At 30.9% G+C, this 23,421-nt stretch overlaps 1 protein-coding gene across 1 annotated transcript in view; it reads left to right on the forward strand.

Annotated features, from left to right (window-relative positions):
• The first annotated feature begins 1,172 nt into the window (after window positions 1-1,172).
• Window positions 1,173-23,421, forward strand: part of LOC121120185 (NADPH oxidase 5) — a 212,286-nt gene continuing 190,037 nt past the window's right edge. The window contains exon 1 of the mRNA XM_071889270.1: window positions 1,173-2,023. Within this exon, the coding sequence (XP_071745371.1) occupies window positions 1,281-2,023 (743 nt within the window). The 5' untranslated portion in view covers window positions 1,173-1,280. The remainder of the gene's footprint in view (window positions 2,024-23,421) is intronic.

Here is a 23,421-nt window from a genome sequence, read left to right on the forward strand (position 1 = left end):
TTTAGTAATTGCATTCTCTCCAAAGACACGATATCCATTTTTTGAAAAAAAAAAAAAAATATATATATAGTTTTTATAATAGTATTTAATACTATTAACTGTATATTTTAGGTATATGATATTTCATATTCATCTTCAAGGTACGTTAAAGGAACATGGTCATACATACAAGTACATATATTGGGTCTAGAGACTCATCCATTTTTCTATAAAGGGTATCATCCTATTCGAATGAGTAACTGCTGTTATAGAGTCATAAATATAATCGTACTTACATACATAGATTGACTCCCATTAAGGCTATAATTGCTTATTCCCTCGACTCTTCTTCATTTTTTAATTTTTTTTTATCTTCTCCGTGAAGGACCTTTTAAAAAAAACCTTATTCTTCCATCATCATAATACACTTTGGAGTGGGCTATTAATATATTATGAACCTACCTATATGTAGGTAGGTATATATAAAGACAAATGGGGTCCTGAAGTCCCATTATCAAATGCTTTCCTCGTCGTTTTCCAAGACAAACGGATGCTCTAGATTTTGTTGTAATTTGATTCATTTCCATCAATCAAACTTTGTAAAACTACAAATTAATAAGAACCTCTGTCAATATTCCTACTATTAATATTAACATCTGTCTATTTTCTACTTTTATTGTGTACTCTCAACTTTATACTATATTGGAGTTCATACAAATTATATTTGGCACAGAACTATGTCCTCAAATTAATGTTTCTTTTTTCACTAGACATGGGTAACTCTAGAACACAAGCTGGACTTGATGAAAATATTCAAGTTCTTGAAGTGGTCTCAATGAAAATATTGAAGGACTTGAAGTTGTGACTTGAGACTATACTTGAACTTGCAGTATAAGGATTTTTCCCCAACTCTGCTTTTAATTTTTCATTTCTTACCCTCTTTTTTTTTTGGAGGAGAATCGTTTTAGAGATGTGTTATATTTCATCAATATAAATAATGTGATATTAATTAGGAATCCGTATTTATAATTCATCCACAAATAATACTCAATGTCTTTATTTTTTTCATTCTTCGGAGGGTGAAATATTCTACCATAGTATTTACGCATTGAAATATTTTCTTGACGCTTGTGTGTACGCTAAAGCGCGGGTTAAAATTCTATTTCCCCTTACAATATCTATCTATCTACATAATATGATGGGTCCTTCCTTAGTTGCAAGTTTATAACGGCTCCAATGCAATGTGTGATATATTATTATCCGCTCCATTGAAAAATTAGTAAATACTCAATGGTTCAATCATGTTTCATTCATCCAAATTTGCAAATAGTTATTATAAAAGTTCCAATTGCTGTACTTACTGCTGTTGTGAAAGTGGTGGTCGAAATGACTATTTCCTACATCCCAACAACTTCCTCCCTCACGCTAGAGGAATCTACTATCCCTCTATCCCTCCTACATCCACTTTTTCGGACCTAAAACACCATCAAATCCATCCAACCTTTGCAAATCGCTTTCATTTCGAGTTTCTTAGTACAATTCCTCCCCATCATTCATCCTCCTCATCATGTCTCGAGTGCGAAAATGAACTACGGACTTCCAAAAGGCACAAAAAAAGTGTTCCTCACGTAGGGCGATCACGTTCCTCTCGCACCATTAGATCCTCTACAGAAAATATCCGCAAAGTGAACAGTTTCCACTACGCTGAAAACATTAAGGACTCCTTTGAAATACCCCAAAAGATTGTAGAGAAACTTGGAGTGGATGAAAATCATAATGAAATGCGATTTGCTCTGGACTCCAACTCTCGAGCCAAACACTATAATCCAAATAAAATTCTTTTTCGATCCAAATCCCAGGCACGAATGCTCTCTGCTGGAGAAAGGATTAAGATTCTGAATTTTCGTAAATTCCTTTGGGCTGCAGGGATTGAAAAGAAGGAGTTGATGGAGAGAGTTTTGAAACTTCGAGAAAAGGATCAAAAGGAGAGGGAATTGAGTGAGGTGGATGAGGATGGAGTTCCTTACTCTGGATCTAATTCAAGGTAGGATGTTTTGCTCGTCTACCTATGTCATACATTAATGAATTAAACATTAATTTAAAATTATCTTTTATATTTATATAAAATCTCATACTATGTATATATTTTATATATACAAAGATAGGTTTGAGTTTAATAATAATAATATGTAGATTCATTTTCATGCTTAAATGTGTTTTAATCAAAGATCCTTTCATTGATAAGAGAACAAACTATTATGTAGAAACTGTCTACCTACATAATATATAAATAAATGACCATTCAATGCTTTATTCAACCAACAAAATGTGACACTACTCAAAATATCAACATAAATAAATGTTGGAAAATAGATTTGTGCCAAAGAGTTTTATTTGTTTGTTGAAGAAATATGGGCTTTACATAGATCAATGGCATTCCTATGTCTGTAAATTCTCTTAAAGGAGGTCAGGCACAAGATATATCTACGTAAATAAGTGTCCCGTAACAAGAAGGGGCGTTCCAAATTGAAGGGCTAGGGCCGTCACTATGATTTTTCAATAAAGTTTAAGGATTCTTAAGCACAAGAATTTAGAATGTGCTCAAAATTCTGGCGTTTTAATAGATTTATATAAAAATGTTGTTTATATTAAGTTTTTGTTGTTGTTTTTTGGGGGAGGGGGAGGGGGGCATGTCTCCCTTGTACCTCCCGTAGTTACAGCACATAAACCTAATTCATTCATATCAATATCCATATTAGGGTTTCTTATTGTCCCAAGGGAAATTGTCCTTTAGCGAGATACCAGGACGCAAATGAATAAATTTCAGTATGAAATAAATGGATAAAAAAGTTTGTTAAATTAAAGTAACTTATTTAATATTTTTAGAAGAAAAAAATTATTTGAATGCCATACATTCGACACAGATCTAAAATAATTAACGTTGCCAGAGTTATTATTAAATATTTACTTTTGGTTTCTTTTATTACTTTTTTGTTGAGCATCATTTTTTGTCGCATTGTAGCATGAATCCTTAAAATCTTTCTCCGTAGTGAATCTTCATCTTACATAGATAGTTGCAAAACCATAAGAATTCAATAATGAACAAGTCCCTATAATGTGTCTTTTTTATGGGGGGGAGGGGAGAGGGGAAATTACTGATTAAGATTGGTATTGTAATCGGATTATGACCTATTTTATTTATTTATTTATAAACTACATCTTTTTACTTTTTTTTTAAATACTATTATCTGACTGACCAATCCATGGTAGCTGTCACAGAGAAACAAAGAAAATACTTACTTATGTAGGCAAAAGTGTTGGGTGTCGGCCTGACTCCGTCTTACAAACAAATCTATCTGGATCGTTCTTATTTAAAATTATGTATAGACCGATTCTATAGATGAATTGTTGATAACCACATATGTGTTTGAAAATTATGAACAATCAGGGGCGTCCAAAGCATCATATTTTGGTAGGGACTTGGTTTTTAAAATTTTGCAGATAAATTTGAAAAATTAAATTTTTTCGAAAAAAAATTCAAAAATTAAATTGCAAAAATTAAAATTTTTGGGGAAAAATTGCAAATATTACATTTTCTAGTAAAAAGCAAAAATTCATTAATTTGAGGAGGGCTTCAGCCCAGCCCCTCTGGACGACCCTGACAATGGCAAAATATCTTTATATTATAAAATGTGTTGCATTAATGATATTTATACAATTCATAAATCAGAATCGAGGAGAAAATTGATCCAACGGAAAAATCTATTGAAGTTTTGAAAACGATTAAATTTAAGGCTACGTTCTGGATCGAAATATTGGTGTAGATCGTAAACAAAGATATAAATTTGCAGGTTGTTGAAAGAAGAAGTGAGATGTCATTCTAGTTATTGAAAGTTTGCATTATGAATGTATCCTCCCACAGTTTGAAGAAGCTCATCCTTTTATGTATAAAATATGAGCCCATAAGTGTATGCAAAAACGATAAGTATGAATATGAATTATCGCTTTTTCAATGACTGCAAAAAATGCATCCAGTATTTTATATTTATATCGATGTATTTTAGCACCAATGAATCATTTCTTGCTAGTTCTAAGATTTATATTCGTTATAGACCATTTTCAATGCGTTACAAATTGATGAATAGTTAACTATGCTGAATCTTAAGGAAAATTCATTTAATTGTTTCTTAAAAAATGAAAATTAACTGTTTCATAAGTTCTCATTTGATAGTAAATACTTTTAGAAATCAAACTTAGAAGAATTAAGGATCCCAATAAAAATGGAGTCCACTTTGCCATTATAACTTATTTACTGATAATTATGGATATTTTTTCTATCTTGTTAATAGTCAATATACTTGATATATTTGACACGGTAACACAAAAGAAAGCTATTTGCTTTTCTCAAAATTGAGTGTGAATTAAATGTCTGTTTATTAGCAATTATAATAAATTTCCATCAAGAAATTATTTCTATTAGGCCTTTGAGTGTGTTGCAAATTGTACTTAAGGTAGGAAAAAGAAACTGTCACAGTAAAAATAGATTATATTTGAAATGTCTTATCAAGATGAATATGAGGACATAATGTACTCATCTATTTTGTTTTCCATGTCTTCAGAAATTTAAAGCAATAAATTTTTCCATATCAAGTCCCTTATACATACTGGTATATGTACGTATTTAAATGTATGATATCTAAGTAGACTATTTTCCTGGATTGAAAAGGAGCAAAACTTTTTACTCGCAGGAAATTTAGTTTTTATCACATCATTACCTTTATTTTATACCTAAAAGAATCAGTAGGTCGTAGTTAGCCAATTGTTCTTCCAAACAAAGGAATTATTATTCAATAATAGTTAGGAATCATTCAATGTTTAACAAGAATTAATTCGAGTTCAGAAAACTGATAAAAGGAAAATCAGTGGCAAATTCGACATCCTACAACAGAATACATTATATGTAAAATTAAATGAATGTGGAGTAAATTATTTTTAGGTCTCCTATATGGTCAACTTTCAGAATGGTGACATCACGCAAAAACGGTTGAAGAGTGTATTCATGCGTATAAGTGCCTTCATCAATCCTCCCTATAAGGTTGCGTGAATTAATAGTATTAGGGGTACAATTTTATAAAAGAGTTGATTAATTACTTACCTAATACTAATAAATTTGATATGTCGATAAAACTAGCGTTAGAAAAACGGATCCACCTACTCTTTAGCAACATAATGGTATGTTATTAACACTTAGGAATTGATCCTTGGCAAGGATCTTACTAAGTAAAATATTATAATATAATTATATTATGTTCTAAGTGCAAGTCCTCATTAGATATTATCTCTATTTTTCCTCGTATATGGCTTTTGTTGATTTAATTACCATTTATGTACTTTACAAACTCATTAAATCTCCATTTAACGACTCCTCAATTTTTATTTTTATTAAAAAAAAATAATTCTAGCTCTTCCTTTGTTTTTACTTTCTTCTGATATCTTTTATTATGGATATCATGGAAGACGGACAAAGCTGAACATTCAAGGGGTGTACATTTATACATGAACAGAGAAAACTCTCCAAAGACCACCTTAAGAGCTCTTTGTCTTTCATCCCTCCTTAATATGAACCCCTCGGAGATATCCCTGATAAACTACTGAGTCTGAAGGAAATACATATTACATGATTGCACTTGTGAATGTACCTACGAGGTAATATTTAATTTTGTGCAAGCTTCATCATTCATCTTTGTCAACCGACCTTAACTCTCCTTCGTCTAACGCTGCAAAAACCTTATATACATTCTAGAATTATGAAATACATGATATAAATGTCATGTTTGTGTGGATAAAACTGGTATTCACATTATTTTGTTGATGCTTTTCATGTTTAAATTGTTTCTTCATATCTGAGTGCTTATACTAGCTACTATTATTATATACATACATTGATAGGTATTCAAGTGAAAATATTCATGTTCTTAAAGTAACCATAGCATACTTGAAGGTAAAGGAGTCGAGTTAGACTTAACTCGGATTCGTAAAATAAGACTTATATATGTACAGTCTTTATCTAGGGACCTGTATCGGCGACTCTGACTCAAATCCAATATTACACTAATTAAATTATGACTTCAGAATCGACTCAGATCTGAAATAGATATAGGCTGATAACAAAACCTTTCCCAATCCCATATTGCACAAATGAGTAGATCCCTGAAAGTATGTTTTTTTTTGTCACAAAAAGACAAAATTTATTTGAATCAAAACCATTTTATTATGAAGTACGGATTCACAATTTCCTCCCAGTTTAGTAATGTTTGCAAATGTCCAATAAAAAAAAGAGCACTTTTTATTTGAGCCATACTTGATACGTCTTGGTAATGAATATATCCGTCTTCGCTCATTTGAGGGAGGATTTATTTGGGAGAGCTTATTTTCAGGGAGTTTATTTGAGCAACATTTTCATATGATAAACATTAAAAGATGAATGATTATTATTATATAACTTCGCTCAGATGAATTTTGCTAAGATGAAACTCTCTCATAATAATAACCTCACTTAAATGACTGCAATTTTTTTGAATTCGTAATCTGAAGAATGTTTTTCATTTTCCAAAACCATTATTATATAATTCTTTAGTAGGGAACATTTAACTATAAAAAAGGGTTGATCATTAGTGAAACACTGGGATTTGTGAGGGGTTGTTATAAGCGCAAGTCCTTGCCAGACTAAGAGTAGAATTGAGGTTCGACATAAGAGTAGTTCCTGTCTATGTCCTTGCTATACACGGAGTGGGATTTGTATTTATTTTATTGCTCTCATAACTGCTCACAACTAATATAATATTACGTCATAACAGCTAAGCTGTTTTTCTCTCAAACATTCCTCTAATTCTCAGAGTTACAATGCCATTCATCAATTTATTTTATTTTGACATATTTAATACAACTCAAGTCATAACAGATGCGTTCATTCATCTAAGTGTGAGTACTCTGTCTATTAACCATTCCCGGGCTACAAAAATTGAAGATCAATTTTTGTCCCATTTCTTATTTTTTTCTGATTGCATCATATAAAATATCAGAGGAAATACCAAAATTTCTAAGAATTTTCTCTGACACCGTTCAACTTCCTAATACAAAAGTACTCTTTGTATTATTTTGTTATCAGCTGTACATTCCCTCATCTCACTTGATACGCCATGGCCATTTCATAATTTATTCTTATTTTAAATTAAGTAATAATTTATTCTATACCTTTGCTCTGTTTCCGAAAGAACAGGAATACAATTATTTGTTAATCCCTCGTCGTTTATATAATAATTTATTGGCCATTTTATTATTTAAATATGAAGAATTTTTTGCTATCATCAGAGTTGCAAATTTATAGCTACGCTCTCACTAGAATATTACTAAGCAATATTATAATAGAGTATCGAATAAAATACTATATAGATATAAATTATTACGAAATATGTATATATATATGTAATTCATTTTAAAAATGGTGAAGAAATAATATGTCAGTGATAGAATGGAAGTACATAAGAGATATATAGAAGTTGATATGATTGACTTATTTGGGTAACTACCTGATGATTTCAGGCCTTTTTTCTTTTCGGAGGAAAGGAAGCGTAATACAATAAAGTTAAGCACCTACGTTACGATGCCCATATTCAATATTTCCCCCAATATATATTTTTTTTTATATTTCGATTGAATATATCAACTCACGTCTAACCTGGATCTAAAATTGCACTTCAATAATTAGATTTGACTTTCAAAGATTTGAATCGGACTCTTAAAAAATGAGGAATAAATAGTTTATAGCTGGGGATTTGTAAAATGAGACTGAAATAAGTTTATAGCTGGGGACTCGTATCCAAGATTCAGAATCTAGCCCCAGATTATACTTATTAAACTCGTTGAGGACTCGATTCCGTTACTCAGGTTTGAATAGTATTTTATATTGATCAAACTGCGACTTTAGACTCGACTCAGATTTGAAAATACAACATAAGACCCGAACTCAAATTCTCCAAACTTGCCTTGGACTCTTGCATCAAAAATACCAAATTGGAGAATCTCATTATTTCGTGAGTTCAGACTTGTCTTGACTCGAGCTCAAGGCATCGAGACTTGACTCGAATTCATAAAATAATAACAATGAATAGTGCAGAACACTACGTGGAATTAAGTTCAAAGATACGAGACTAAACTCCATCTGTAATAAATGACTTGTAAACAGCTCTGAATTGTCTATTGAAAGATTCAATGATGAGAAAAGATAAAAAAGGGTATAATTTGTAAAAGATAAAACAAAAAAAAGTTGTCAAGTCATGATGATAAATTATTATTATAGGTACATGTATATGTTTTTTTTTTTTTAGATAACATATCAAAGACGAAGTTGATTTAAATTCGAATTTGACTCTCCCTTACTTATAGGTGGAGTTCACTTATCGGCTTGTACCTTGTATTATGTATATATCTGTACCTACGTAGATAAATGAGAGGAGGGAGGCCTTTGTAAAAGTCGTTATTTTTCGTTTTATACATCTATAATATTAAGGGATACATCAAATATAATATTCAGAGCTGATTATTACTTATGAAAATAATAATCACAAAAAAATAATCGTTTCTTTGAACCTATTCTTCAATTTCAAGATTGTATCATAATTATGTACATAAATATGTTGAATGTACTATGTCTATTTAACACATCTACTGGGGGACTATTTTGTTTATTTCAATTTGAGATATATGTAATTGCGTTTTGTCACAAAAACGGAAGCTTTTAACTTCAATTGTTACATTGTATATACATACAACACAATACAGATGTATTATTTAGAGATAATTGAACGATTTTTTTTTGTCTATACTATGAATGTAATTTGAATATTTATAACTTTGTATGGTATAGATTAAATTTTTTTATTCCATGAATATTTGTGATCGAAATGTGAATTCCTTTTTCAATTGGTAAAATCCTTTTTGATTTGAAAAATACAAAAATACTGATAACGAATAAATACCTTTACAATAAATTATGAAGGTATAAATTATTATCCTTATTGAATAAGTAAGTACAAAAAAAGTTATTCTTTGATATATAACTAAGCCCTAAAGTCTTTCATTCCATAACAACTTCTAGCCAAAAAAAAAAACAAAAAAACAACAACAACGTCTTCTTAGATTTATTACTCTTATATTTATGTTTGGAAGGGATTGTGTTCCTTGTGAGCCGTCTCGGGGCACAACAAAGTATGGATTCTCGTTCTGAGTTATGTATGTACTGAAGTTATATATACGCAAAAACCTTTTGTCATGTTGAATTATGAGATTAAGTATACAGAGGATTCTTGCATAAGTGATAAAATTTATCATGCGTTGACAGTATACAATTCAATTTTAAAAACTCTGTATATTATAATCTTTAATTTGAAATGTTTCTTGTTTGTTAAGAAAATGAAACGTTAATAATACTATCCAACAAAAGCACACTCAACTCAGTCCAATTTGATCCCTTGATTCCAAATATGGCCTTATTTTTCCTCTCATAGCCTCTTACCCTTTAGAAAAGGCCATACATTTTCTGCTATTTTTAAGGTTCAAAGCTGTTTTAAGCCCTCGGTGTTGAAGATGGGAATAAATTATGCTAATATATTTTAAAGTCTAATCTTAAAAATTTTTAAAACTATTTTTAAAATGTATGTATCATACTTTTTAACTCGAATAATCTTTGTTTAAAGTGGAAAATAGGTGCTTTTTATCCAGAGCTACAATGTTTCAAGACAAATAGATTCAAAAAGTTTAAAAGTATCTCATTGGATAGCCGAAAATATGAACTTTGATTGGAAAAAATGAGCTTCTCCAAAAACGCTCTTTATTGTTGTCAATTTGAGATAAAGCCATCACAATATTTCAGGGATATAATTCATTTTTGAATTGATTTCATAACAAAAGTCCATAAATATTCGTATGCTCCAACTACAAGAGATAGAAACAAAGAGAGAGATAAATAAATTATATAGAAAAAAGAGAGAGAAAGAGGAGAAAAAGAAAATATGTATTTTACAATTTGTTATAACATTAAGCCTTATGTCTCAAACTGTATAAATAAATTATTTCAAGCTTCATTGAAACAATAGAACTCGTTGCATACCCAAAGTGAGTAAGGAATTCCAAAAAACGGACATTCAGGGGAGTTTTTAGCTTTTTGTTTGAAATATTGTCATGGCCTTATCTTAAATTGACAACGATATAGAGCTTTTTAGAGAGGCTTAAACTCATACTTTTAGCTAACAAATGCAATACTTTTAAGCTTTTTGAATCTATTTGTCTTAAAGCTATGAGCTTCTGAACAAAAAACACCTATTTCCCACTTTAAACAAAGATAACTCGAGTTAAAAGTATAATGCAGACATTTAAAAAATGGTTTTAGAATTTAGTTACATTCAGCTTAAAAATATATGGACATAATTTATCCCTATCTTCAACACCGAGGGCTTAAAACAGCTTTGAACATTAAAGAGAAATAATTTTTTTTGCCTTTTTCTGAAGGCCATGAGGCTATGAGAGAAAAAATAAGGCCATATTTGGAATCAAGGGATCCAACTCTATTAAATAGAGCATATACTATTTTTTTACCATTTTTGTGAGTGGACAGTGTAAATTTTGTACCTTCAAAATTTTATTTATCATAGCATTTTCATAATTACAACAAGACACATTTTAAATTACAGAATCTCTTCTCTTTGATAGGGTGAGTTGCTGAGGTTTGGAGATTATGATATACAATTTTTTTTTGTTAAATTGTAACTACACGTATTAGTGATGCTAATCGGGAGCATTTTGGGTATGTTAAAAAAGAAACATGGTAACCCTGATCATTTGAAGAATGTTTTGGAGGAGAGCAGCTTAGTGTTTTATTATGTCACCTACAAGCAGCTGATATGGAAGGAGAGGGATAGGGAAATGAAAAAGGATATTCTATTATGAGTTCAAAAAGGACTTACAATTATCTCTCCGCAACAAATCCTCACCGTTACACTTCGTCTTTTATGAGCACACACAATCTTCAATCCAGCTTCGTATACCTATGTATATCTGACCTGTTGCTTGTAGTAGAAAACTCTGGTGTCATTTATTAATGATAAGAGCTTAGGAAGAGAAAATTCACTCTTTTGTTTGCCAACTCCAAACAAATGGCCCTGCTAAAAAGTATATCCGATTTTCGTCACTACACTTGATAGATGTTGGATACCCCCTTGGCTATGAAAGTATAAAAATACATATTAATTGTATTTTCAGATATATAGGAATATAATTTTTGTTGTCTACGTTCACTAGTTTTCATAGTTTCATGTTAATAGGTTAGGGCAGTAAAACTTTTCGATTTAGAAGGAGGGGGGTCTGATGTGGTATATAAATGTTTTATAGCAGTGGTTCCCCAAGAACAAACTGTACTTCGTGGTACATATGCCAAGGGATAAATAAGGCAGTGGGGCTTCGATCATTAATCAAATACTTTAAGGCTCCTCAATGATGAAAAGATTAGATCACTGTTTTAAAAAAATTATTGGAATATAAATCAAATAAAAATTTACTTAATTTAGGTGGTTAAACTCATCTTTTTATGACATTGTTTGATGATAAACAAAAACTCTGGCTGATAAAAATCCAGGAAAAAGTTCTCAAAAGTAAGCATTCAAAAAAAATCTCCTACTTACCGGGATTACCTGATTTTGTATATAAATTTTTCTTACATTCATTCAACTCCAATTCTTCTAGTTCTCCAAAACCGTGTGATACGGGGTCTTCCTGTAAGTGTGTACATATATCGTACGTTTAATTATGTATTCCATAAGAATTATAATGATTCATTTATACTTTTTCTATAGAGATTATAATAACGTGATTTCATAGTTTTTCATTTTAATTTATCTTTTTGCATCATTTGACTACTACTTCTAGAAACTTCTTTGTGTTTTATTTTTCAAAATATGTACATTGTACATACATAAATATATTCAAAATTATAATCAGAATTCAAGGCCATTATCATATACATAAGATAAAGGTATGACTGAGTATACACACCAAAATTAAGAACTAATTAACCTCTTAAATAATTGTAAAAGGTTCTATAATGTGTACATATGTTTATAGGTATTTACATTACATGAACCTACATAGGTACATTTGTAGCAACCTATACATACATGTTTTACTCTTTTTGGCTTGAATGTCACGACAATGTTAACTTTATTCTACACAAGCTCGGACCCGTTTATACTTGTTCCGTTGATTCCTGAAAAATTCGTCCTTTTCTTTCCGTTCATCCTTTAATTAATTAATTAAAAAAAAAACCACTTTTTCCCTTACAAGATGTTCCTTTTGAGGTACCTCAGATGAAATACATATTTTTTTGCAAAAAAAAGTTCACCATATGAGTTCATGAAGGTTGTGTAGTTCATTAGAAAGTAATTTTTACTGCCCTAAGCGCCTCCTTTGTGGACAATAATGTATTTTTATAGCCAATTAAATTTCGACAAAAATGGATCTTGTAATCGTCATTTCACCAAAAAGCTTTGACCCTAAGTCTTACGGTCTATGTCTTTGGATAATAATAATTAGGAATGAGGAAATGCACGCTTAAATGAACGTTATTCATAGATTTTTCCGTTAATCGTTTATTGTTTTTACATTGCGGCAATCATTTTCTGCTTAATATCCAAGCCAGATTTTTTGTAATATACATATGGTTATGTCAGTATTTTATTGCACCTAAATTCCTTATGCTATTTATTGTGAAATAATGTCTTAATTATGCAGTCAAACACAGTGGTACATTATTATTATAATGCCTAGATATTTTCAAAGGTCAGGGTTGAAGTAAAAAAAAAAAAAAAAAAAAACGAGAGTAAACATTCGACACAAACACCAGAAATTAATTGTATTGTCATATTTCAAAAAAATAGAGTGTATGTTTTTTCCTTCCCATTTTCCATCCAAGATTGGACGACTAATTACCCCCTTCCTTTAGGAGTCAAGAAGTGGAATGAATTTGTATGTTTCTCACTCTTTGTTTCTTGGGTACATAGGTACATACTTATTTGCAGGAAGATTTCAGTACTCATGTTCCTAATTGATAAAGGAACATGTTATTTATATGTCAGAGTAATAATTATAATTCATTCTGCTACCAAATACTATTTGATAATTTGTACATAAAATGATTAGTGCACCTAATTTGATCCATGGGAAGAACGTGGATGGAGTTCTTGAAAAGAAGAAAAGGAAATAATATTTGCTTTGAAGATTTTATATATTTTTTTTATAAATTGGACTTATACATACTATATAAATTAACTTGGGATCCCCAAATTACTTGGAAATGTCTATAACATATTCACTATGTAGGTAACTTTGTTAGTTTGTATATAGATAATTGATGTTTTTCCCCCGGAAAAAGGCTTCCGTTTATTGGTAAGAACTTTGTATGGATCGTCAATCTTAGTTATAATATTTAAGAGCTATCGAATAAAACATCTTCTTTCTTTTGAAGACTCTTAGGCAAAAATATTGAATCAATGAGCTTATAAAATGAAATATCATCGTTATTAGCCCTGTAAATTAATACTATTTTTTATTATCGCTTCATATCCACAAATTAGTCACCACCCACGTCCCTGGGGCAAACACTGAGGCTTTAATTCACTCTTATCATTAGAGAAATCCCCCTTGGAGATAGATAGTCATTTTTTAGTTGAAAAAACCTGTAAAACATCATACTTATCAGGAAACAATCACTTTAATATATTTTGAACAGTCTAGTGTCACATATAGAGAATACATCTCGATCAAAAGAGTAAAGAGGGTCGATTATCTTATTGGTGTATGTATGCTTATTATTGGTGGAAATGGAGTTAACATTGTCTGAAATTAACTTTAACTTCATTCTTAACTTAGAAGAGACTTATAGGGACATACCTTTAAGTGATAATTTTTTAAATAGAAGTAAATTACTTAACTGAATAAAATATCTTTTCATGCAGCTCAAAGATCTGATAACATAAATTTTATAATCAGATGCTACTAATTGCAACACTATTGGCCCTTGGGTCTGACCCCGATAACACTAGGAGTCAAAAGGTACTTTTGCCCCAATACGTTTGAAACGCAATTTTGATTCTGTTAGATTCTTGATCTATAAAAAGAATAAAATCAACACATTCATACGAGGTGTGCTTCACGTTGAAATTAAAGTTTCCTTAAGCAAAAACTTAATAGAACATGAATTTATTGCAGACCTCTTGACTAATGTTAGTTATACATGGACCTTCCATTAAAGTTCATAACAAGTTTAAAATCCAAAATGTATAGGCAATAAAGGTATTGTTCCTGTCATCATTTTTTTTTTCTTTCAAAAAATTCACTAATTAGGGGTGTTAAAATTTTAGGGAGAATATATCCGTATCACGTATGAATCTTCAACTTATGACAATGTATGATTATATGTACAATAGCCAAGAACCTCTGATGGAATACTTGGAAATATACGAAATGCAGAGATCAATAAATGCTTCTTTATGATTTCGGAAGTCAATTTATAACTAATTTTAAGTATGACTCGTCTTTGAAGGGAATAATAGCTATTGTGGAGACGCAATGCAAGAATTGAACTATACCAATAGTTATATGGTTTTAAATAACAAAAAGGATGTAATAAGCGCTTTGATCACTCTTTTGTAAGCAGTAGGTCTATTGTATATATTATTTGTGGCCTGTCAACACAAAATCAAGTTAAAATGAGGTTTTTTTTTTCAAAATTGACTCTGAACTAGAAATGTTATTGGTAATTTTCATGTGAACCACAAATGATTCTTATTAACCCTTTCGGTATGCCGCAAATGTCCCTTAAATTAGCCAAAATTGATTGTTTCAATAAAAGAATGATACCTTTTATTTAATAGGACCCTGCCGGAGCCAATATATGTCTCTTAAAGGTTCTAAGCCAGGGCTAAAATTCTGACGTTTCTTAACTCATCCAACAAAATTTGAGTACAAAGTCTATAATTGACTCAAATATGCCTATGAAATATTGGGCTATTTGAAGTTATGAAGTAAAATAATAAAATAGGATGTTCTCCTTTCTTGATGTTTATTTGAGATGGTTTTTATGTTGACGCTTCTCATATTACCTGTTTGTAAAGACTAATTATGGAACAATCACTTACAAATATATGTATAATTTATCATTTAAAAAGTTAATTTTGGATGGAAGGAAATATCTCTAGTGACCCCTAATCATTACAAAATAATTTTCAAGAGAGGTTAACCTCGTCATCTTCAGCGTGAGTTGACAATTTCAAGACTTTTTATATATCTGCATATATGTATAGATGCATTAAATCTACGACTTTTGAAATATTTAACAAAAAACATATTCGGATTATGTATTTCCTTTGATTTTGAAAGAAATACTCAGACAAGATATGTCCCACGTTTCACTTCACTCGACAAAAGGAGTATTTTTAAAGGATACTCAATAAATTACATTTCTATTTGATGAAGGTGTGTACTCGAGACCTGTTATCAAACAGGCCACATACAGGAGAGGTAAAAAAAACCCACAGAACCTGTCGAATAAAACTGGAGTCCTTGATTTGATCTCGACCTAACTCTAAACTTGATAATAAAAAAAGGCCAGTCATTTTATTCTAGCCTTCAGTTTCACTCACGTTAAAACTGCCCCTGCTTGTACTGAACTTTAATAGGTCGAGAATTGTCTAGTAAATTAATGGTTTGATCAAATCGCTGGTTTTTGAATAATGTTTAATGATTAGTTTGCATACATTTGGGCCCGGTTATTCTCAGTGAGTGACATCTTAAGAACATACATTTCTGAAATTTTTGATTTGGGCGAGTTTCTCTTCCGAGAAGTGATTTCAGCTACATCTTCATATAATATGAATTACGCCATTATTCACCAGATTGGATTTTAAAATCAAATAGGAGAAGTATAGCAGGAGCAACTGAGGCTTTTGTCAGATTTCGTGTCTCATCTCAGTAAGCTTCTGTAGAGAGCTATTATTTTAGAAGTAAATGAGAGTTGAACAAGTTTATAGATATGCCAATTTTAACACCTGTACAATTACAATGTATTACATCTTTCTCCAACTGAATTTATGGTGTAGTCATGAGACTTAAGATCCACTCTTGTCCAATTACGCCAAACGATGTATCAATAAACACCCAATTTATGCCTTTACTTCATTGCCTAACATTTGTACACATTTTTGAAAGGTTCACACTTCAAATGTTTGTATCCGTATGTATGTATGTATATTTTTATATAGATGTATGTATATTTAACCATCATCTCAGTACACAACGTTACCCCCCAAAAAAAAAAAAAAAAAAAAAAGTCATGCTTGAATGAAAAAATACCAGTAATCTGATCATAACCTTTCTATAAAAAAATAAAAGTAAGAAGGAAAACAAAAATCGTGACTAAGTCATAAATTGTTTTTGAAATAAATAAATATATATATATAAGTATATTGCCATTTATTTATATGTTTATGATTCCCCCCCTCTTGTGTACACTCTGATTTTGCAATCTACCACACAGTTTAGTTGTACAATATAATCATTAGTGTTGGTTTTCGGTCTGAGACCATAACAATTTATACTTGACCGAAATCATTCCGTCTTTTAAAGGGGTTCGGTCTGGACCCGTATAAAAAAACATTAGCCAGGGTCGGTTTGTTTAAAAATTTGGTATAGGGGGATTCTATAGATGAACTGTTGATGACGTCATTTGTGCTTCAAAATTGTGAACGTTGCACAACTATGCCGTAATATGGATTTAAATGTCTTGCATACATCAGGCTACGAGAGAAAAAGGTCAATAGATAGAGGCGAAAAAATTGAGGATTAAATTTTGGTCTGGACAAAAATATCGGTCTCAATCGTTCTAGCAAAAATCCAATCAGACCAAACTAAAAAAGTGGATATACATTTTACTTAATGACACAAAGTCAATTTATTATTTGATTCACTTGAGAGACTCGTTTTGTCGTGTTTTTTCTCGCAGTTTCTAATTGTAATTTAATACAATGTGTATTGTACACACATGTGCCAAACATGACAGACCATGTCATGATTTCATGCTTAAATGTCCATAAATTTCTGAACACACACCTCGTAATAATACATAATATGCTTACTTAATGGATCACAATAATCGAATGAGGGTTTAATTACCCATAACACAGCGACTGCTCCATATATTTATCCATGTAGTAAGTAAAAAATATATACGTGTGCATAATTATTAATAATATTTCGTAAATAAACTGCAAAGGTTACTATGTAGATACTATGATTGTTTCTAGTGCTGAGAGTACGGAAGTGCTGGGGTTAGGACTGCTGAATGATCTTCAATATATTTTACATACTCTATGTATCAAGGGTAATTCCATATATACATTTGTAGGTACTTCTTCATTGTTGTACATAGGACAAAAAACTGTAACAAATATCCCTTAGTCATTCCCTTCATTAAGACATTAATTATATCAAAATATTCCTTTTGTATGGATCCTACTATTTTTGAATAAATAAGCATGAGTATGAAACTAGAAGAAAGTTTTGCAATTGTGTGGTTGATCTTTTTTGGCTTCGTTGGTTAGTTAAATCCATGGAAAAATATCATTGTCCTTTAATTTTCTGGTTTAATGACGTTGTATGTAAATGGATCAGCAGCTATGGAGGAGAATTCTATTAAGGAAATATTCTAAAGCACTCTTCCTTATTATTGCATAAGAGTAATAAAGTCATATTTGTATAATTATACTGCTCCACCCTTGAAGCAGACTGCAGATGATTAAAATTATGTGAGTAACTCTTAAAGGATTGCTAAAAAGTCCTTTGTATATATTTATTCGCTCATCTTCTTCAATCAATGTCAAATTTCGGGAAATGTTCCTATTATCTTGTAATTTTTTCTTATAGACCTGTGAGGACATTCATAGATGATATGATGACCCAGAGAAACATTCTTCCCCCTCTTAAATTATAATGATCTTTCTAGGATATTTAAAATGAGTCATAAAGTTATACTACAAATAGAAAAAGTTATTTTGTTGTCTGGTTTTTCTTCTTCTTCTAATCATCAGAGCCCTTATTCATAAATGTATGTATCTAACGAGTCCAATCTGACACGACTTAATTGTTGCATATGCCCCAAATGTGTGCCCAAACAAAAAAAGGATGGTCTGGGTTTGAGGTTGGGTTCAGAATGTTGTCTTTTCATAGTGTGCTGTAATATAAAACATGAGTTTTTTAACTTACACTCTATAACAAATTCAAAAAAATTCTAAAATAAGTTTTTCTTTTCTTATGTCTTAATTATAATAATTTTCTTTTTTTAATTTGATCTCATTTTGAAGTACTTCCAGAAAGCTGTCCCTTTGACCGGACAGTTTTTGATGTCACAGAAAAAATAATTTAGGAAGTCATTACCAACACCTACACACATCTCATGATCCTTGATAATTTTGAATTTGATCAACTTTAAAAAATAGCGAGCACTCAACTGTAGAGCCTTGCTTATTTAATGTGCCATATAATACATACCAATTAGTAACTTCAATGAAACAATTCAAATCGATAAATAAATATATCCAAAGTTTTATACACTATAAACTCTTTATTACAGGATACATCATAACATTGTACAAATAATAATATATATCACATAGTTATTTTCATTGCACCTCCCAACCTTTCTTTCCTTAAAGAAAAATACCCATAATGGATTAATAGGTAGCCAAGGACCCGAATCTTAACTAACTGTTGTACTATCATCTATTTCATAATAAGAATATCCCCTCATTAAAAATTGATAAATAAACAAATCAATGTACAGAATACTAGAAAAAGAAAGAATAGTTCTTGGGACCAATGTTATTAGCCGAAAATAGGCCCAAAAAATAACAAAGTTGCAGAAAAAGACAACCTTATAATTATATAAAAACCACTAAATAAACAATACAGCTATGGGTATGTGATTGAAACAAAAGTCATGTGAGTTTGGTCGGATTCCAAAGTTTTGTTTAGGATCAGAGAGAAAGTTGTCTCTCTGTTTTGCGTCGAATATGTCAACTACTGAAGCAGTCAATTCCTGGGGTTCTATTGGATATTATCATGGGTGTCCGGAGGATTATATTTTTGATAACCTTTTTTTTAATACAAAATTCATATTTTTTTTTCTCTTAATGACCTTTTCCTGTAGAAACGAAATCCTTAAATTGATTTTTTGAGAGGGGGGATTATTTCCCCTCCCCCCTGCCATTTTTTTACGCCCTGCGGACGCCCCTGTTTATGTAAATTTCCAGATTGATCCCCTTTTATTTCTTTACTTATACATTTTTTTCTTTACTCTATTTTACAATACAAATATCTTGTCACGAGCTAGAGAGCAAGAAAAGTTGAGCAATGGATAGCCCTACAAAAAATATAGTGATTGAGGTTTAGAATATATCATTGTAATATCAAATTTATTCTTCAAATCCATTCTCCATCTACATATTGTATATAAGTAGACTATTCTTCTATTAAATGCATATCATAATTGCTTGAGTAATTATCCCTCTCCTCATAGGGTACATTAATTCTCACGTACTTTATGTGACGGACCACAGCAGATCATCCCCTAGCTCTCTTGTTTTTATCTGGTTTAAATGAGTGCATGGACTATTATTGTACTACTTCCCCCCTATTTTCGAAAAAGAACGAACAACTCATAAAATATCTTAAACATTATTATCTTCATTTCAACTCTATTTTTTCCTTTAAAAAAATCATTTTTCTAACCCTTCATTAGATGATGTTTTGTGAAGAGGGTACATTGGGGGTTTTAAACGCTCTATAATTATGGGGAGGGAATGATTTGTGAGGTTCTTATAGGTCTGTGTAAGTGTATGTTGTATGTATATTATACAGCTTTGATTTTTGTGTAAATATTTAGAGATAATTGAAAGCCGAGCATTCCAGAACGTCTCTAAAAGTTCATATATCTAAACTATATTAATGTATAGAGTACTCACATTAGCAAATTGTTTGCATTTTTAGATATTCATGTTGACATTTACTTCAACATTTGCAATTTTAGATATTCGATATATCACTTATATAAACATTAAAAACTTCTTATCGTCTGAGATCGATTTTTTTTCCGGTCTTATGTGACTTTTCTAGAGCAATTTGGATAGATATTTATGCTAAAACTTCAATGTTAGATTATTAACCAACTTTTTGGTCTTACTCTATTGACCGCTTGTCTCACCATCCCAAATAAACGAGTTGCATACTTATAACACACATATTAACTTCATATGAGACCACCGTTGTACCCATTTTCACAGAATGAAAACAGACTTGCGGTCATCAATTATTCATCTATACAATCTGCCCAGACTCAATTTAAATGTAACCGATTAAAACCAAATGTTTATCTTGGGACGGATTCAGATCTAAATTTTTTGCATGATCAGATGATTTCGGTCCAATAAAAAAATAAAGGCACATGCCTTTAATTTTTTCCAAAAATAATAAGAGGTCTTTTTTATAAATTATTTGGTAATTTTCTTAGAAAAGAATCTTTTATAACTTTTAAAATGACCTTTTTGAAAAAGTTTAAATATTTTTCCCTAAACTGTATCGATATTTAGTTTGATGACGTTTTTCTTAAAGAAAGTAATGTTTTTACCTATTTTTTAAAAAGTGTTATATATTTTTGCTCAAAATGCCTTGATTTTAATTTTTTTACAGGCTCTACGAAAATAGCCCATAATTTCTGACTGACATTCAATTTTTCCCGACTTTGAATCTCCATTGACTATTTTGAAATAATATAGCCTTCTATTAATGTATGAGCCAATGGCCTCTTTTGACGTCTAAGGGTACACAACTTTTGTTATTTTATCTAAGTGGATGCTATTTGAAGTTGGACTCAGCCTCCTATACATTGAAATCCCTTTTTATATTTGCATATATCTCCTGGAAGATTATATACTAATTATGTCAGACAGAACAAGATTTTCAAAATGGGCCCATGGTCCATATTGAGTTGTAAAAATATTTTTATATATACCCAAGGTTGAATCAATATAACTCCATTGTCTATTGAATTATTAGGTAGGACGTGTCAATCAAAAAATGCAAAGCGTAGTCACTTGACCCTTATAATAATTGTGAACGTTACAGAGCAATGCCTAAGTCTCCCACATCCTCCAATTTATCATGCCTTTCTATGAGGGATTTAAAGTTGAATGACTTCAAAATGTACCACTAAACTCACTTGCCCCTATTTTATAAAAACTGCATTGTAAAAGGTGTTCATGACCAATATTCATGACTTTTTACTATTTAAAAAGTGCCTTGGAGGCTTTATCGTGATGTCAAGATATCCTTTCAATTAGTTTCAATATGTTTTTTATGAATGTGGATTTCAATAGGGGAATATATATCCATATATGAATAATTATGGTATGTATGACCCTTCACTATTTGCAATGCAAATTGCTATTTTTTTCTATTTCTTGCACGTATTTTTTTTTTTGTGAAAGAGCAGTTTGCATAAAACCATTACATAAAAGTCCAATTATATACCTTTTTATGAGGCAATGTTGAGTTAAATGCTTGATTATATCTAAATAATAGAGACTCTGATTTTCTCTCTCCGGATCTTGGAATATTGTTTTCTTGGGATATTTCTAGTAGTTTTAGACCTCAAAATATTAACCTAGAAATCTGACATTGAAATATTTAATACTATTTGCTTCTTTAATGTAATTTATTCAATGAAAAGTTGAGCACATACATTTTGAAGATTCACTTCCAATAAAGTTATTAATGATTTATGCTAAATGCAAATAATGTGCATTGACAAGAAATGATGCCCAACAAAAAAACACCTATAATAAAGCTACAAATGAATATTTAATTATGTCTTCACCTTTGAATGTAGGAAACATGAATTAATTTTGAATATTTGGCGAATGTATGGGTTTGACTGAAGCTATAGACCAAGTGGGAATATCTTTCAATTAGCTTGAGTAGATTCTTTGTCTACGTGAAATATTTTTCCCACGTAAGATATGGCTGTAAGTGATTCCACAGATGACGTACCTTTATAATTTTCCCTCATGACATGTTCAATTTTTTCTTCTTTTCGCAGAAATTAAAAGTGTATATTGCTGGAGCTTGCGTAGTTTGTTAATAAAGTAATGTTCAAGTATACTCAACACCCCTAGTGGAAAAAAATTAAATTGTCGCGTAGGTAATTTTTTTATATTAATATTGCCCACGTTTTCTTAGTTTCGACACAGGGTTTATAGCTTTGAGTAAAATAAGCTGAAAATGTATTTTCTTTTCTTAAAATATAAAGTAAATTAAATCAATTCCCAGTATTCAATAATTACTATCTCATCCTGAAATTTTCGGCGAGGAGACACTGAATAATTGGTTGCTCAAAATCTCACTGAAGGACAAATTTCTCCAGAAATGATCAAGCCTATCTAAGTAGGGGCACAGTATGATTAGGGATTCACTAAGTATTAATGAATACTATTATATTCATTCTAATTCCATCATAAAGCTCTGCATTTAACAATGCAATAAGCCTGATTATATAAATACATTATACGTACAGGGTGGTCCATATAAATTGGACCACCTTTTTTTGCAGGCTACATTTAATAAAATTCAATTATTCCTAAATGAGATTCCCCTCTCTTGATAATCTCGGACCTTGTACGGATCCATCTTTGTCATTGTACTGTTCTGGTTTTGCACTTTTAATTTATATTCTCTGGATGGATGGAGTAGCCCAATGAAGAAATTACATCTTCCAATAGGACAGTGCACTGGCCCACAAGGCCAAAAATGTGCAGGAAGTCTTGACCATAAATGTTTTCATTTTTGGAGCCCGGATTTTTGGCCTGCAAACATCCTGTACCTGAACACATGCGATTTCTATCTCTGGGGGAGGGTCAAAAATGAGGCCTGTGCCAAGTATCATTCATCCTGAAGAAGTTCATAACCCGTATCAGCACGATATCGCCCGGCCTGTCAAAGATTATGTAGTCGTGTGGCCAAGGTTTTCAAGATCGGCGGATCTCATGATAAATAGTTGAATGTCATTAAATTTTGTTGTAAAAAAATTTGTTTCTACCCCGTCCAGTTAGTTCGTTATAAGCCTTTTAAGATTTTCCCAATTTATCTGGACCACCTTGTAGATTATCCTCATTTTAATACCTCTTTAATGAATTTGAAGGGTTACATGCTGAGAAAGTACTTATAAATCCACTGCTACTTCTACTAAGTTCACTACACACTTCCCTTCTCGTCTATTGATGATCATAT

Source organism: Lepeophtheirus salmonis, chromosome 6, assembly GCF_016086655.4.
Source record: "Lepeophtheirus salmonis chromosome 6, UVic_Lsal_1.4, whole genome shotgun sequence".
Taxonomy (NCBI): Eukaryota; Metazoa; Arthropoda; class Copepoda; order Siphonostomatoida; family Caligidae; genus Lepeophtheirus; species Lepeophtheirus salmonis.